The 19018-nt window shown below is 41.1% G+C and overlaps 1 protein-coding gene across 4 annotated transcripts in view; it reads left to right on the forward strand.

Annotated features, from left to right (window-relative positions):
• The window catches only part of LSAMP (limbic system associated membrane protein), a 650003-nt gene that overhangs the window by 604319 nt on the left and 26666 nt on the right, over window positions 1–19018 (forward strand). For 2 of the 4 annotated variants that reach the window (XM_079922991.1, XM_079922990.1), the window contains exons 4-6: window positions 287–421; window positions 9484–9604; window positions 10318–10466. In XM_079922991.1, the coding sequence (XP_079779117.1) occupies window positions 287–421; window positions 9484–9604; window positions 10318–10466 (405 nt within the window). Of the gene's footprint in view, window positions 1–286; window positions 422–9483; window positions 9605–10317; window positions 10467–11506; window positions 12434–17747; window positions 17784–19018 lie in introns of those variants that run through there. The other 2 variants (XM_079922993.1, XM_079922992.1) reach the window with 2 other exon arrangements.

Raw genomic sequence — 19018 nt, forward strand, 5'->3', positions numbered from 1 at the left:
TGTGGGATGAGACCTGATGTTGCACCCCAGCTTGGCTCCTTTCTCTGCCAGATCCCATTTTCCCACTCCCCTACCAGTTTTTCCTGAGAACATTTCCTTCCTTAATCATCTTCAAATGACTTCTTGTCTTGGAGTCTGCTTCTATAGAACCTGACCTCGGACAAAGAACATTGTCAAATTATTGAAAAGCCATGTGGTTCTATTGCTTCTCAAAAGAAAAAAAGAGGGGATCTCCTGCATATTTTAAACTTAAAAAAAAAAAATCATGCAAACCTCTGTTTTACAGGAAGAGAATTTGAAGGAGAAGAAGAATATCTGGAGATCCTCGGCATCACCAGGGAGCAGTCAGGCAAATACGAGTGCAAAGCTGCCAATGAGGTCTCCTCGGCGGATGTCAAACAAGTCAAGGTCACTGTGAACTGTGAGTATGGCAGGAGCCAGCAGGTGCCACGTGCCCAGGGCCCACCTCCACCTCCAGCGAGCTCTAAAGAGCCTATATCAAAAGAACATTGCATTTCAAGCAGATGCTCCTCTAGTCAGGGATGCACATTTGTACACTGGACGTATCCAAGGGCAGGACTTGGCCCTTGAATTTGATAAATCCACTGTACCAACTCTAAATATAACCTATAATGCATTTAACAATACGCTCTGCCTTTTACTTAGACTACAGAATTAAGAAAACACGATCAGACCGCACTAGCACTTTAGGCAATCACTCTTCTAGTCTTTGTGGAGACCAAGGTCATACCACTTTGGAAAAAAACAACAACTCATAACTGCTTTAACTGGAATTTCCACCTTAATGTGTTGTTTGTCAGAAGAGAATAATTCAAGACCATATTTTATCCTCCGCTATTGAACTAATTGGCCTTGGGAACAAATTTAAGCCACTGTGGTCAGATACCATGTGTCCCCGGTGGCTACGAGGGATACCTGATAAGTTAATATTGGTTATCTATTTGTCCCAAAGTATGGGCATTAGAAAGGAAGATTTCACTAAGATACATCGGTAAGTGGGCAAACTTTGAACTTCTCAGATGAAAGGATCCTTAGATGTAGTTCAAAAGGATGGGGGGCGGGGGCGGATCCATGTGATGTGTCACCCAGCAAAGGAATAAAGAGAATTCATTTACCTTGTTCAGTGAGGAGTGACTGTCCACATCATTCAGATTCAAGTTCCAGATCACATCATTGTGGCTAGTGACAGGGATAAAAGGATGTCCTGACAGTTCTTCCTTCCTGTGTGTTTAACACAAATACACACACAAATACACACTCCACACATATACATATACTCACGTGTGCACATATAACATACAGACACACATGCACAAAGGCGCACAGACACACATGCACATACATCTTAACCCATGTTTGAAAATATGCTTTTGATGGTTGTAAGTTACTTTCCATTATTTTAAGCCTTCCATGTAGTTAAACTGTGTGCCAGTGATACTGTATAAAGTCCCTAGCAAGGTAGATATAATTGAGTCCATTTTAAAGTTTGAAACACTAGAGCCCTAGGAGGTATAATTGCCTTTCCAAAATGACACAGAAAGCAAGAGTAAGAAAAGGGATGCACACTCCAGCCTGTTTGATTCTAAAGCCCATGCTCTCAGGAGAAAGAGAAAGAGAAGTTTTCAATTCTTCGTACCTACTATGTGCAGCACTGATTAAGGGATTTACATTTGTCATTTAATCCTCACAGTAAACTCATGAGATCATCTTTAGCCTGACTTTAAAAATTTGGAAACTGAGGCACAAAGAGCTGAGGAAACCTGTCTTAAGTGACCCGGTCAATGCTGGACTGCACTATTTCCTGTGGTCTTGCTCCAGCCTGGCAGCCTTCTGAAACAGAAAGCGAAATCCCCTTCACACCCAACCTAGAAGAATCTAACAGATAGGATTCTGCTGTAGCATTTATGGCACTCATTTCCAAGAACAAGGGGATGCATTTGATGAGATCCGAAGTGCTTTTATCCTGAAGTGCGATTTTTTAAGTAATAGGGTTTTGAAATGCCAGTATTACTATTCTTTTCCAGTTCTGGGTGTGTTTCAAAGACACATTAATGATCCCAGTGTTATAAAATGCTTTAGGACCTTTTTTTCACATGAAAGGCAATTTCCCTCGGTGTTTATATAAGTTTATAATTAGGTTAGTTAGCTTTTTTTTTATGTACACACAGCCATGCCATCATCTACCACCTCTTCTCTGACTTCCGGAGTTAAGATTTTATTTTCTCTTAATCGACCTTAATCTTCATTAGATTTCTGAAAGTCCAATCATGGAGTACATAGAAAATATTTATGCTTCCATTGTGTGAGACATCAAAGCGGTCCGCATTGCAGATGGTTCCCAAGATCAAAGCCAGCCGCCTGGGTCCTATTATTATTAGCACAATTATTCTGACATTGCTCCTTCTTGACTGTCCCCAAAGTGTAACTTAGAACAGAAGAAAATACTGATAATTTTCAAGAAAAGCCTTTTATAAAAATGTGAGCTTTTCCTCACGATGAGTGAACCACAGAAGAATATGGACAGAGACTCAAGATTCTAAAATGACGTCATAACAAATTACATAGAAAACTCTAATGAGCTTAGTCAGACAGTCTGTCCTAACCAGCAGCATCTAGCACATACCTGACCTTGTAAAAATTGCTCAGTAAATGTTTACTGAATGAATAGGTGAAAGACTAACAGATAAACTCTGCTCTTGTAACATTTCTCCAAACTTTGCAAATTGATGTATGCCACAAATCAGGAAGCATGTTCTAAATCAATGCCCTTTGGAATCACCTTTTTATCAACACTTCATAAGCTTTGTTTCTATTATATTAAAACAACTAGCCATTGCACCTGTTGTCCTATTCAAACAATTCACCCTACTTAAATGTAGTTGTATCAAGTAGATGTAGTCTCCAAGATTAAATTATAGAACCAGGTCTGGCCAGCAAAGCTCATGCAAACTGAGAAATTTCCAGTTTGTCACTTCATATAAGCCTGCCTGCTATGAAAATGCCCCATTATTTAAGCTGATTCCTCTTCCTTTTCAAGACACAAGGTTTGGAATTAGGTCAGGGGATCAGGATGGCTAAGATAATTAATGGCTGAATAGATTATCATAATGAACAGATCCACAATACCACTAAAAAAAAAAAAAAAAATCCCAGTGCTGGTTATTTTCTCCTGCTAGCATCTCATTGACTCATTTACTCATTTGCTGACAGATATTTGTCCCAGGGCACTGAGAAGCTAGAGCAGTAAACAAGAGAGACAGAACAGTTCTTCCTGTTTAGCTTGCAAGCTGGATTCTGCAGTCTCTCCTTTTTATTTCTCTTGGGTAATCCTTCTCCACAGTTGGTCTACAGTACTGTGCATAACCATTTGACATGAAAAATCTATTTTCTAAGTGGTAGGATGTCCTGGAGCTTACAGAAGCTAAATTATTGACCCGAAATCTCCTCAACTAAATAAGCTTAGTAAAATTTTGTACAATAGGCAGGACTTCTGTTTTCTTGTATCTTACAGGATAGTTGCTAATTTCTTTCAGATTCCAGCCCTAGGGGCAAGTTTCCTTTCATTTACAGGTTCTAGGTGTAATCCCTCAATATCAGTTCTCACAGTGCATTAAAAGTAGCTACTTCTGGGTTTGTCTCATTCTAGTGCCCAGTATCCCAAGCATAATGTCTAGTGCATAGTAAGTGTTCAGTTAGTGAGGACTTAATTTTATTTGGACTCTTCTTATACTGGACACTTTTCCTATTCCTGGAGAAATTCTCCTCAAAAGCTGCCCCCAGCTCTCAAGCCTGCCCCCAAACCCCACTGACCAGCTAATATTTCTGCCTTCAGCTTTCCCACAGCTCTCTCTCCAACTAGGTTCACATTGTCACGCTTTATTACTTGTTTTCCTCTTCTCATCTCCCTTTCAACTCAGCTCTGCCCCCACCCTGGTGTCCAGAGCTAACCAACCCAACATATATGCTGGGGGACATGGGACTCTGGCATTTCTAAAGCTTGCCCTTACATTTGAGAGCCATTTATTTAGAGGAAGCAGAGGTTACCTACCATAGATTCCACAGTTGGGACTGGAGACATCTGTCGTCTCCAGATAATATTACTGTATTTTAACTGGACTTTTGAGTACTTTGATTCCAAAATCACCTTGAGGAAAATAATGGCTCAATATGGAACCAAACTGGCTACGTTCTCTAACTATTCATGACTACACCTCTCCATTCTCCATGCCAACCTTTAGTTTACTCTTACATCTTTATTGATAATATCAATAAAGACACATGCTAATGTTTATGAATCTATTATGAGATCATCAGAGGAACTATTCAATAAGAATCCAGAGTACTGCCATTTGCTAGTATAACTTTGCAATGTGTACAAGAACCATCATTTTCTGAGTATCTCCATAGTACCAAGACTCTATTAGAAATTTTGTATGATTCACCATAATCATCACACCAACAGTGGCCAACCAAGGAAAGAGGCATATGGGGCCCAGCCTGCCCCAGTAGGAGGAGTATTTACTTTATCACTAACATCGTTTGGTATGTTTGGTTTAGTATTGCTGGTACATGGTGACATTTTTTTAAAAGACAACTTTTAGTTAGGTTTATTATTGTTTTTAAATTCTCTGGATACAATGCCTTTCTTATTGCCTGTGTTCTCTGCCTCCACCCCGTCGGTCCACCATCACACACGAACCCAGGAGATAATCAAATCATCTCCGTGCAGAGGACAAAAACAAAGCTCAGAGAATGTAAGCATTCTCTGCCACAAAATCAAAGAACCTGTGAGTGGGAGAGTTGAAACTCTGTCCAGGTCTAATCCCAAAGCCCTCTTTCCTTCCAAGATACCATGTGAGTAATAGTAATAAAAATAATAAATGTAATCACTTCAGGTGTTAAATGTGCTCTGATATATGAGATTTCATTTGATCTTTATATCAAACCCGTGAGACAGGTAGGCAAGGCCTTATCACCTACATTCAAAGGTGAGGGACTTCAAGAAGTTAACACGTCACCTTCAAGAGGTGACAACGTAAGTGGCACAGGCAAAAACTGAGCCCACATCTCCTGATTTCTAATATGGGCTCATGTCCACTGTGCCAGTGCACGTTGTGCCATCTTGGGTACCTTTTAATAGCAGAACTACGTAACATTTGCCTTTTAAACTACCAGCATACTCCCCTAAACGTTGTTTTCCCTTATTAGGAATTAATTTCTCTCTAAAGGAACTCACTCAAATGGAAACACAGGGAGATTCAGAGCATGGGCTTCAGAACATGGGTTCCAATATAGACTCCGTCAAATGCTGGCTGTGTGAATTTGCACAATTTACTAACCCTCTGCAAATCTGTCTTCTCATTCATAATATGGGGTTAATAATCCTTGTTTCCTAGGGTTACCATTTGGATGAAAAGAATAAATAAAGCCTAGTAGAGTGCTGACACATGGTAAATGTCTATATATTGAATCTTTTATTAAGAATTTTTTCCTTTACACTATTATTCCAAACATTAGGAAGATTAAATGAATGATATTCTGTTTGCTAGGCCACTGTCATTGTTATCCTATTCATTCTAATTGAAAGAGTCTTATTATTGGTGATATAAGAAGAAAGCCCTTAATATTTTCAGAACCCAGAATTTTGAAGTAATAAGAACTGGGAGAGTCCTCTGACAATTGTAAGCTATTGCAAAGTCACGTAAAGAATAACAATGGACCTCTGTATAGCATTTTTATTAAGCCACATTTTAATTATAACCATATTCTGAGCAAGGACATCTATTATTTTAACTCGACTAGGCATGCCACAATATGATTTATAATAACTTTTCTTAGCCTCACCTATGCAGAATTCATTACAAATGAATTTTGAAATGTTCATTCCAATAAGCTGTGGGACAGACCTGCACCACTGTGTCATTTGAGAAATACTGGAAATAATGAACGCTTCATACATTTATCATTATCTGTGACTATACCTTGGTACAAGAAACTTCCCAGATTTTCAAGGAAAGGAGCAAGTGTTTGGTCTTTGTAATTGACCAGTGTCATCCTGCCCCAAGATCAATGCGTTTGAAAGTGTTCAACCCTAGCTCACTGTCATCCTTCCCATGCTGTCATCTCTGAGGCGCTAATAAATAATACTACTTAGTTATTCAGGTTCTGAACAAAATGAGAAATAAGTAAAGGAGACATACACGAGGCCCAGTTGCCCCCATTGTTAGAGATCAAGATGGTTAGAGGTAGCAGCTTAGTGTGGCCAACCTACCTTCCCAATCATGGCAGCCCTGGACGGAGACAGGCCTGCCCACATGAGAGCAGGAAGGAAAGAGCCCACGTAAGACATCAGTGTGGAGAAGCAGAGGAGAACCTCTGCTCCCTGACAGAGGTTTGGTCCCAGCAGGAAGAAAGGGGAGAGGTGGAGCAAACAAACCGAGTTTGCTCTTCCCTAATTTTTCAGTTAGAAAAATCACCCCCTGGGTTCCAGAGCGAGGAGGTTTAATAAATAAGCTCCCACCACATAGAAGGAAGCATCTAGAGTGAGGAAGGACTCACCCATAAAACTGTACAGCTGGGACTTGTGTTCCTGGTCCCATGGCGGAAGGGCTAGAAGACCGCCACCATGGATTATTATGTTGAAGTGCCCCAACTATGAGCCCCAGAGGTAGAGGTGATGGAAAATGTGGAGTCTGGCCCAGATTGGACCTGGTTTAGAAAAGTGGTGGTTATCATTAAGGATTTGTCAGTCTGAAGCATGCGGCTCCAGAAACTCACAAACACTGTTTAAAATTCATTTTACAAATTGAACAAACCAATTGAATCACAAGCAAGATCGTCCCTCTGGCCAACGTGCTACAGATGGTAGAGTCATTGGCAGTTTAAGAGCCTAGCCTAATACAGTGAAGAGGTGAAGACGGGAAACGAACATTTATTCAGTGGATGGCATCACTTAGATGCCCACGCTGGAAACATGGGTGTGATCCTTGACACTCCTCCTTCTTTCCCTCACTGTTCACATCTAATCTTGTCAATTCTGAGGCTCATATCTCTCAATCTCAAATCTGTTCATTCCCTTCCAGCCCCTTTATCAAAGACCTAGTGCAGGCTATCTCTGGGTTCCTTCAGCAGTCTCCAAACGGACCTCCCTGACTCTGGTTCCAGCATTTTATAGATGAGGAAATTGAGACACTGTGACTCTAGACGAAGTACTGAGCTCTCTAATGATGAATGATAGTGAAGGACATAGACTGGATTTGAGCTCAGGTCTATCAAACTTTAAATCCAAGTTCTTAACCTCTACTCCATACCCCATCTCTATACAAATAGCTCCCCCATCCACACCACTACCACTAATCATTGCATTAACCATTGAACTAATGTGCTCTAATGATCTATATAACCAATCATAGAATGAAAGGATTTAAAATGGAAACTTGGTGATCATTTTAAGCTAACTTCTTCTTTTAAAGGATGAGAAAGAAAAAGCTCAAACTGGTACAGACACTTGTCCAGGCCACAATTCTGGTTAATAGTCAAAATCAGACCTATGGTGTGCTGTTTCTGTCTTCTAGTCCTGACTCCCAACCCATGTATTAGATAAATGAGTTACAATTTTGAATTTAGCAATTTAAGGGTTAAGGGCTAAAGGAGTTATGGGTATAAAAATACACTTGGGTCCTAATGCTACCAACTGCCCATTTGTGAAGAATGGGCCATTTTGACTAGAATTGGTTTGGTGTGGGGGTTTTTTGCGGGGGGTGGCCACGCCGTGAGGCATGCGGGATCTTACTTCCCTGACCAGGGAATGAACCCGTGCCCCCTGCAGTGGAAGCACAGAGTCTTACCCACTGGACTGCCAGGAAAGTCCCCTAGAATTGGTATTTTTTAAGTTGGAAGGGATGCTATATAGATCGTTAATGTGTGGTGCCTTCATTTTACAGATAATAAAAGCAAGGCTCAGAAAGATAAAGTGTGTGATGGGAAGTCCACACAACCAAACAGAACCTAAATTCCAGCGCTCCTAGTTTCCAGTCGAGGGTTCTTTCCACTCATCTTGTTGCCTTTTTCCGTCTAAACAAAAATGAGCAGCTAAGTCTAAAGCAGAACAGCCACCCACTCTGGCTCATGTTTACACACGGGCTGGTGGTGGTATCCAAATGTACCCTAACTCCCCTTCTCTGGGACAGTGATTTAAAGATGTCCAAGCTGATGTGAAAATTAAATGGGGGAGAAAATTGCAGACGAACCTGATGACGCTTTTGTACATCCTTTTTAACTAGGAGGATCCAGGTCTTCTACAGGTAGAAAACTTGGAAAATAGCTTTTGAATATGAAGACAAAAACCCAAAAATAAGTGAGCTGAACCAGGTGCTGAAGAGCCGAGATGTCAATGAATTTCGTATATTAGAGTTCACTTCACTAATTTACCTAAATAAGCTTTTTCCTTTATAAAATATAAACAGATGGTTTGGGTCTATTGTGTCCATGTACACACAGCCAAGTTGCTGTTTTCTGGCAAATAACCTTTGGACAGAAGTCTTTTTCTCCTTGAGGGACCATAACCTGCACAGACACAGCATCATCAAGCCCAAAGCTCAAGTTTACCATCGTCGCTCAGTCCTGTGGACCTGTAAACACTTGTTCCACTTTCCATGGGATTGTTTGAAAGAATCATGGCAAATTAGAATGTGTTTCTGAGCTCATTTCAAGCCCATTACAGTTTTATAGACTCAGTCCTAAGCAGAAAAAAAATCAAGTGCACAACGACCAGAGAGAGCAGAAGACTGGTACCCCAGGAAGGTGTTTATGCACCACGATAGACTTCAAACTGCACCCTCACACATAAAAGCAAAATTGACCTGGGTCATAGCAGTAAGGGAGCACAGAGGAGGGAAAAAAGTATAGCAATCATCTGACATTAGTTTGTTTTCCTGGATTGCTGCAACAATATCAGGCTAAGCCTGGCTGAGAGGACTGTGGTGCTCTATTATTTTCATCAGCTTTCTTACTGCCATCTCCAAAGGTAACAATAATAATGATAACGATGATGGTGAAAAAGAAAAGTGCTCAAATTATACACTTAAAATCCCAAGTCCTTTAGTATTACCACTCAATTTATGAAAAGCAATAAAACTATGCAAGCATTATAACCTATGATTGGAATAACGAATGGTCTCTTGGAAGAGGGAAAAAGATATCCTAGGTTTCATTTCCATAAAGCCCCGTTAAGTGTCCCATTTAAGTAAACCAAGTCTACAGTTTCATGAATCTCTTATTTCTATTTAGTTTTCTAGTGATCCGTGCCATTCAGTGGATCACATAATTCTTGTACATGGAGCTTTAAGACCATTCCTGTCCTGCCTCTCTGCAATCAGATTGTCCTTCCTCATTCCTTCTTGTGTGGAAATTCTGGAGCACCGTCCAAAGTTCATGTAAACTGTGTATCTGTCCTTCCTACAGATCCTCCCACTATCACGGAATCCAAGAGCAACGAAGCCACCACCGGGCGGAAAGCTTCTCTCAAATGTGAGGCCTCGGCAGTGCCTGCACCTGACTTTGAGTGGTACCGGGACGACACCAGGTATGTGCCAAACCTGCTGCACCTCCACTGCTCCGCCAGGTCTCCCCTGCTCAGCAAGGGAAACCAGAAGCCCTAATGACAAAGCCAAGTCCGGCTGTAATTAGGTAGGCCTATCCGATTAGACTCTTTATTTTCCAAGGTTTTTTACCAAGTGCTTTGGGGCTGTAGCTCTTTTTGTTGTTGTTCTGCGGTACGCGGGCCTTTCACTGGTGTGGCCTCTCCTGTTGCGGGGCACAGGCTCCGGACACGCAGCCTCAGCGGCCATGGCTTACGGGCCCAGCTGCTCCGCGGCATGTGGGATCCTCCCGGACCGGGGCGCGAACCCGTGTCCTCTGCATCGGCAGGCAGACTCTCAACCACTGCGCCAACAGGGAAGCCCCGGGGCTGTCGCTCTTAAACTGAACCCCAAAGCACTCAGGTTATGTACATAGGGTGAGGCAGGTGGTTCGGGGGTAGTGTCCACCTGCGTGTCTTTCTCTCCTAGAGCAGAAACCAAAGCCTGATGAAACTCATCCATTCCCGAGTCTTCTCCATCAATGGACTTTGATTCTGATACTACGGGATTGCATGATTAAAATGAGGAATTGAGCAGTAACAACAAGCTCTGCCTACTTCCTTTCTCTCCTTTTTCGCCAATATAATGATGAAAAAGAAATTACTATACCAAGTCTTCATCAGTGTTTCTCTTTACTCTGCTGTCTTTGAACCCTTAGGATAAACAATGCCAATGGCCTTGAGATTAAGAGCACGGAGGGCCAGTCCTCCCTGACGGTGACCAACGTCACTGAAGAGCACTATGGCAACTACACCTGCGTCGCTGCCAACAATCTGGGGGTCACCAACGCCAGCCTCGTACTTTTCAGTAAGTATGCCAAAGCGGGGAGCTGCCTGGGAGACCAAGTCGACGGAGTTCTCCTGTGGAAAACTCGAAAATCATTCCCATATCTTTTAAAGGTAAACTTAAACAAAAATCAGTGTATAGCCACCGAAACAAAAACACAGGTTCACAATCCCTCTGCGTAAAATGAGATTTACAAGTGAATACCTCTCCTCTCTATTCCCTGGTGTGCTTTTGATAACTGCCTTGTTTTTTTGTTTGTTTTCTTAGTTTAGTTGTTTTTTTTTTCTTTTTTTCCTGGTTGGTTAAACTGTAAGACTATTCAAAGAACAAACATCTCTTTGGGGATGGTCTCTTTAAGGAGTAGAGATGGTGTAAGATCATGGAAAGTGGATGACACTTAAAAAATGGCAGTGATGGGAGTGATTGAGGGAGAAATATTCAGTGAGGATGGATAAGGTGCTGGGAGAAGGGAGAGGCTGTAAAAAGAAAGTGTATTTTTAACAACACAAGAGGAAGAGTGGAATGAATGATTAAAACATAATCTAAAATCTAAGGGAGGAAAAACGTTGCAGAAAGGTTTCCATATGACAGCAGGAAACATTACTTGTCTGATATATTTTTGGAAGAGAGATGGGATGGTGAGAGAGAGGACCCAAGCTGCTTCTGCTGAAGACCAAAGAAGGTCCTCAAGGCAGACTAAGGAAGGACAAGTGATTTTAAATTATTGGTATTAATAAGAAAGCCCACCTTAGAGCCTTTCCCTTGAGCGGCATGTTGTAGTCAGATACCTGACCCCCTACCTTGTTGGTCCGGCAGCTATGAGCACAGAGTCAAATGCCTCCTGAGAAACAGAGGTACGATGGGTGAGATCAGGGGAAATGATGACACTTAGAATAGGAAAATGTTTATCAGAATAAGTAAAACAAACAAAAGTGATAGCATGTGCTGGGGTAGACAGTTCATTCGGACTAAAAGAGAAAGTCCAACAAATTTATTATTTTGAAATAATAAGCCACTAGGAATTTGTTTTTTGTTGTTGTTGTTGTTGTTTTTCTGCACAGGCTGAATTGGAAAGTTGAGAAATACTATGACCAGGATAAATGTCTCCATCTTGCTTTATTCAGTTTAGATGAGCCTTCAAGAGAAAAGTTTGTAGGAGAAAAATCAATTTAAGTGATAGTTCCCTCAAAACGTAGTATTAGAGCCGTTTTACAACTGCTCAAGATCCAATCCACTTATTTAAAAAAAACACCACAAACTATTCTAAATTCGGCCTTCAGTTTCTCATTCATAACTCCCGTTGACTTCAGTCTGTACGTGTGATGGGATACAGCTATGCCACAAATGCTGCATCATTATGAAGTTTAAAATCCATATCCCTGTTGACTTGTCTCCAAAGACCAAACATCAGTGCTCTTTACTTAAGCTAGAGACATCGATATCTCAGAACACTTGAGAAGATATTTATTAAGAAATGTACTTACCTGTTTCGTTCTTGACGTTAGGGATTCCATACATAGGGGGGAAAAGAGCCTCAACTATGAATTTGAGATTCCGACAAATCTAAGGTGAGCTGATTAAGCAGAACAACATACACTTAACAAGAGGTTTTGTAGGGATTGGAAAAGAGAAAATGGGATAATTGGATTAGTTAGAGAAAGTGAGCAACTATAAATTTGCATGAAAGTATGCAAATTTTCTTCTCTTGTTATCCCACCCAGAAAAAGGACTGTGCTAATGATATTTTTCAAATAATAAATACAATGATACCCATAGACTGAGAGAGAGGATGGGGAAGAAGGATAGAAGGATGGAGTAGGCTCTATGATAGCCTATTTTTCACAGGTGTGAAAGGAAGAAAGAGACAGAGAGAGAGAGAAAGGGAGGAAGAGGGGGAAAGGAAACATTTGAGGAAGAGAAGAAGAGCATGGACTAGGTCAAAAATAATAGAGATACTGCTGGTCTGCTGGTGGTGATGAAAGGTGATCTCAAGCCCTGAAATACCATGGTCCTGTTCACAAAAGTCCACTTCAAGTACGCAACCCAGTAAGACTAAGAAATGTCAAGAATCTTATAGAACTTCTGTTTGTAAACTAAGAATCAAGAAATTGGGCAAGTATATTATGGTCATATTGCCCTTGATGATTTCATAGAAGTTACCCTCATTATACCTCTGAGAAGAGTACAGGGCTGTGATTAATGATGTGCTACTTCGGTGGGCCCTCTTCGAGGCAGCCTGCACTGGCACCAGCTCTGCACACCGCCGCAGGCAGAGGAGAGGAAGCACGTGCCTCAGCGTTCGGCTTAGAATTGATTTCCCACCTGACGGGAAAGTTAGGAGGCGTAATACCTACAGAAGAATAGAATGCAAAAGGTCACTGGGCTTTGAGGGGAAAAGAAGCTATTAAAATTGTCAAACATTAGTGAATCTACTGTCATCCTGTTTCTTCGACATTTTAAGGAGGAAGCTCTGCTCCTTGTGTAACAGGAATGGCAATTCCACCGCAACTGCCTTGCCACCATGAATTGGGTTTGGGAGATGTGGAGTTACAGCCTTCATAGCTGGATCTTTAAGAATAAGGCTCTGTGGTAACCAATTTACACAGGTAAAAGGTTGGGAGGAGAGCACACACAAGGGAGAGGAAGAGAAAGAAATGAAGAAAAAGAAAGTACGTGTGTGAACAGATTGCCCATCACTTAGATTCAAAGTAGATGGGTTTATTGGGAAGAAGGAAGACACTGCTGGTGGCGGTACTTTTCCACAGAACAGGGTCAGGAGGGGAGAGATGCTTGGGAGGGGCGGCCATGGCCAGCACCCGTGACAGAGAGCATTATGTGGGCAGCGGGATGCTCTGCTGACCCAGCCGGTCCAAAGCAGACGAGCCAGCTGGTGAGCTGCTGCCAGCCAGAGGCAGCAGCAGGTAGAAACCCAGAGCCGGAGCCCCTGAAGAGTTCATGATTATCCATCTTCACTGGTGCATCAGCACATTTTCCATGTCCACCGCAGTGACGTGCTGACTTTGTACAGTGTCAGTTTGCGGTCACTGATACATCTTGTCCTCCATCACATACATACATATGCTTCTTCACTCTCTATTCAAATATTATCTTCAAAGGGGTCAAAATGGGGGCTTCCCTGGTGGCGCAGTCGTTGAGAGTCTGCCTGCCGATGCAGGGAACACGGGTTCGTGCCCCGGTCCGGGAAGATCCCACATGCCGCGGAGCGGCTGGGCCCGTGAGCCTGTGCGTCCGGAGCCTGTGCTCCGCAACTGGAGAGGCCACAACAGTGAGAGGCCCGCGTACCGCAAAAAAAAAAAAAAAAAAGTGTCAAAATAATTGAACGAGAGTGCAAGAATACCTTGTATTCATAGTCATTTTTCCTAAGCCAATGGAAGCATTCCTTTCTCATTTGTCTTGTCCTCCACACATTCTAGTAACTGTTTATTAAGGATCCATTCCCTTAGCCTATATATCCAAGTAATGCCTTTTATATCTTTTTTCCGTCCTTGGCAAAGTGTTACATTATATCGTTTCTCTGTACACATTAATCCATGGTACAATGTATACAGTCAAGGATTCCGCTCCTTAGTTTTTGTAAGATGTGGGAACATGTATCACGTGGGTGAAGACTTGGACTTCTGCGTTGTCAGCATGTGTAACGTAACAGAGTCCGTGTATCCACACTGGTGACAGCAAAGCAGCCACAAAGGAAACCTTATCTTGTTTTATTGCTTGCACTGAGTTATTTTTAAAGCCACAGGTAGGGAGGAAGAGTAAGGGAGATGATTTTAACGCCATCACTTCTTATCAAGTGAGTATGTACAAGGTACTCTGCACATGTGCCAAACACTTAACATACGTGATCTCATTTAATCATCAGGACAGCCTTATTAGGCACTCGTATTTCTCCATTATACAAAGAGGTTAAGTAACTAGTGCAACTAAGTAAGGCTGCTGGGATTTAAATTCGGGTAATCTCCTTCCAGAGTCCAGGCTGTAAACCAACACGTTATCTAGATTTGTATATGTAGGGAAAATGTTAGGACATGTATCTTTGGTAGTTTGGAGGTGAAAAGACATCTAACTTCTTTCTCCTTTTTTCACTTACTGATATTTTTCACTGACTAAATATTGTTATATTCCTTCCCACCGAGGGGCACTACTTCCACCACCTCCCACTTCCATTTCCATTAATCCTCACCAGCCTGAGTCCACTAGATTAGTGAGACCGTTGGTTCATCTTTGGCACATTGAGATTTTGAGCAGAGTCCAGCCTACTGCTCAGCTTTTGACCCTAGGCATGTCAAGAGAAGGCATTCGTGGGCTTTCCTGGTGGCGCAGTGGTTGAGAGTCCACCTGCCGATGCAGGGGACACGGGTTCATGCCCCGGTCTGGGAAGATCCCACATGCCGCAGAGTGGCTAGGCCCGTGAGCCATGGCCGTTGAGCCTGTGCGTCCGGAGCCTGTGCTCCGCAACGGGAGAGACCACAACAGTGAGAGGCCCACATACTGGAAAAAAAAAAAAAAGAAGGCATTCGTCACGTTGAAGGACAGTCCTACTGGTCAGTTACCTTCTACTTTAGAGAAATGTGTGGATCGGTAAGGTATTTTGAGGCTACTATTTTGAGTACCAAAGAATAAAAATACAAAGAAATCTGCACTGAGCCATACCACATCTGTGTGTAGGAGGTTTTAAAATTTTCTTTTTAATTTTGAAAGATCATTGACCTGTAAACCTATACTTGATTACATTTTAAGAACAACCTAAGCAACCCAGCACTGGAGACAGCCCTTAAAATCAGGGCCTCCCTGCTTCTTCAGAAGTCATTTTAAGTGATTACCTTTGAGGCTCAGCACTTAAATATACACCACGTGATGATGCTGGTTAAGACTTGGCAAAGCCTCAACCAGCTACTACTGGATGCCGTGTAATAAAGCAGTTCGAGCAGGTATTTGAACACTATCTATATGTAGTTTGAAAGCCCTCCTTATGAGGGCTGTCTGTGGATACAGTAGGAAATAGATGGGCACCAGAACTAGTTTTAGATTTAAGAGTAGGCATTGAATACACCTACTTCCAGAGAGACCATTGACCATATCCAATACCCACTGGAAAATAAAAGAAAATCATATCTGAGTTAATAAATTACCTCTCTCTGTACACCCCACTCTCAACCCCAGCTTTTGTCATTTAGGTGCTTTTAATTCAGAGGGGTTTCTTTCAAAGTGTTAACTCCAGTTTAACTGTTTTTTATGGTGTCCGAGCAGAATCAGCCAATAACACCCTCCACCCCATTTAGCAGATAAGAAACCAAAGCTCAGACTTACCAAGAGCCACAGCAGATCGTATTGGGGTAAACCTTGCATTCCGTTCTTAAAACCTCCCAATCAATCGATAAGCTGTGTTGACCTCCTCAAATACTAGCAGGAAAAAGACAGAGCACATAGCACCAAGGTTCCTGCTCTCCCCTACGTTTAAATGTTAAAAGTCGGAGATTTCTTTTTCACTTTAAGTGGTATTTACTTCACTTTACACTCTTACAGGAGCCCATAAACCCTGGCATAAACTACAAAATACAGCAAAATGATGGTGGAAGAATAAGGATAAAAAGCTAGGATGGGGAAGCATCTAAGAAATGATAAGCCAGTAGGATGAAATTAAGAGAACGAGAATAACTAATGGGGTGTGATGGGGCTAAGATGATGATAACAGGGTGGGAAATCATTGAAGAGGCAATGAGAGGGGGGTGGATGAGATGTTTAACAATATAAATGGTCTTGTCGAAATGAGGGCAGAGTGCATTTACCCAGCTGTGAACAGTGTGATGAGAAAATATTAAGCTGAGTCGTTTAAACAGTCTGAATAATAATTGTAATAAGAATAAAATAAGATAGATATAGTATAATATGGGACAGTGGTCTCCAACTGCTCTATAAATGCTGAAAGCAGTTTAGCTATTTATTTTCAAAGCTGGAAACTTAATACCAAATAACCAGTTGGAGGTTTAAAACATTTTTCTCCTTGACACTTGTGTAACTAAGACACAATTTTTCACTGTGCTATTATTGACTTGTTCCATCTTAATGCACTTAGGAAACTTTGGCATTTAAGCCACACCTTTCATCCAAGAAAGGAAAGCTCACTCTTCAAGGAGACTGGGTTTTCTTAGTGTCCAGATGTACTGAGTGCCCAAATTCCAGGCAAAATCTACTCTTCTAAGCTTATGACACAAGATGGCAGGCAGATCAGATTTGAATGTGCACATATGCTTTACTTTTTATGGTTTTGATTTTTGTTGATTTTCATTTATCACTGGTCTTTATCTAACCAAGCTGCTAGGAGGAATGTAGAAAAGTATTATGATTACATTACATTATAGGGTTTGGGGGTAGCAAGTAATACATCCTATCCCTAATGCAACATTCTATCTTTCTGAAAGAGCCCCGGAGGAGGATTTAGAGTTAAACCTGGGTTTTGATGAGACAAGTAGAGGATACCTTAAAGCCTGAACTCTTTCAGCACGTTCAATTTATGGTCAGTAGCTTGGGGATGGCACTGTGAGCGACTCATAAGCTGAGACTCCAGCGTTTAAAAGAAAAGCACGTCTTACTGCTGAACAGGATGTGTCATCAAGCAAATCTGACTGGTGATCAAACTTAAGATGAAATTGTATTATCACAGGGGGGTGGGATGAAGGAAAAGACTAAAAATCAGATTTTGTCATGCCAAGAAGCTTAGTGTCTTTGCATTACTCTTGCACTGATATCAGTAATGTGGACGGAAAAATCTGAGGGAAAAATTGACTTAGTATTTACCAAAATAAATTTTCTAGATGCTTGGCTAAAGCTGATATGAACTGTAGGGCTTAAAGGGAGGAAAGGAGTCTTTAGTTACCACAGAGTCATCTGTCAAAAGTTAAAGAGCCCAGAACCAGGGCCAAGATGCATGACCTGAATTTGATCACTACTCATTTAAATACCCTCAATACCAACACCCCCCAAAATCTGTAATCTTGGTGGATTTTCCAGAGGAGGGCAGGATCCTGTTTGCAGGGTTACCACAATAAGGTGTTATCCCCTATTCTAGCTAATTTTTTTAAAGACTTTGGATGTTAAAGTTTACTAATAGCTCTCTGATAATTTAGTGTTGGCAGGAAGGACAGACAAATGCTTTACAGGAGATACGATCCCGTAGGCATGAAAATTCATCTGTTTTATAATTGTGAAGCTAAACATGAGTAAGATATATCTATATCTATCTATATCAATTCTCCATGATACTTACTATTTTTTCCCCTTTAGAGCGTGTTTTACCCACAATCCCCCACCCCATTCAAGGTCAGTATGATTTTTATCGTTGTAGTTCTGTTGCTGGGTCATTCTCCATCACCTATAATGTGCAAAACACAAAAAGGGGGAAGCACCTTGACAAAATTCGCATACAAAAGGAATCATTTTTTTCTTTAAACCTTCAAAAAAAAGGTCAATCGATTGCCCTCACACTAGTTGAAAGGCAGGTAACTGGTCTGTCTGTACCCGACCTAACTTCAAGTTGGTCGCTAACTGAGGAGACAGTGCTAAACTCAGACAGCAATTTTTTGTTCTATTAACACATATTACAGGTAACTATGAACTCACATATTTGGAACACAGCCGGTTAAATTCTGTAGCTCACAAAAATACGAATCCTGTAACTAACCACCTTATACAATCCAAATCTGAAGTCATTTGTATTACTTGTAAAAATGAATTTATCTATTACCAAAGGTTGAACTCAGCCAGATTACAAGGACATTACCTTTTCTTAAAATCTTGGCCAATTTGGGGGCGTTTCCTTTTAAAGATAACTATTTCAGAAAACACAAATAAGAAAACAAGGTAATCGTTCCATATTCCTTCTCGCAGAAATTTCTACACACTCAAATTAAATTTTGCCTTCTACATCACGTTTAGCTGCAAGTGCAGTGCAGCCCCGACCTTCTAGCTTAAGGGCATTTAAAGGCAAATTGGCAAATAAAATTAAAACAATAAAAAAACCTGAAATGAAACCAACCTACCATTGAAATTAAATTCCAGAAAAAGTGATTTGCAAATAACACTCGAAGACTTGAGAAAAAATGGAAAGTAGGCCATGTGGAGCCTAGTGTGGAAAAAATAAATCCAATTAAACAAGATTGTCGTATACACTCTAAAGGAAATGTGCTCAGAATTAAAGGTAGGAAGCTGCTGTTTTATAAGTTTGAAGACGGATCATGTTTCATTAACACTTGTCCAAACTAAAAATTAGGCCAGAATTGGGTGTAGATATGGAGAGTGTCAATAATGTGATGTCTTGCATATGTATGTATTCACATATATGCAAACTTCCTTTAATTACATTAGAAATGAGAATTGCAAGGTTTCAACGATCAACTAGACAGATTAATAACAGAATTATTCTTAAATTTGAAGTAGGGGCCAGACTATTTTTAGAAGAACTCTGTTGAATAAAATTCTTCCCTAAAACATTGATGAAACCTGTTTCTTATCCCAGTCACTAAAAATAAGACTGTTAAAATGTGCCTGTTTTTTAG

The sequence above is a fragment of the Stenella coeruleoalba genome, assembly GCF_951394435.1.
Source record: "Stenella coeruleoalba genome assembly, chromosome: 5".
NCBI lineage: Eukaryota > Metazoa > Chordata > Mammalia > Artiodactyla > Delphinidae > Stenella > Stenella coeruleoalba.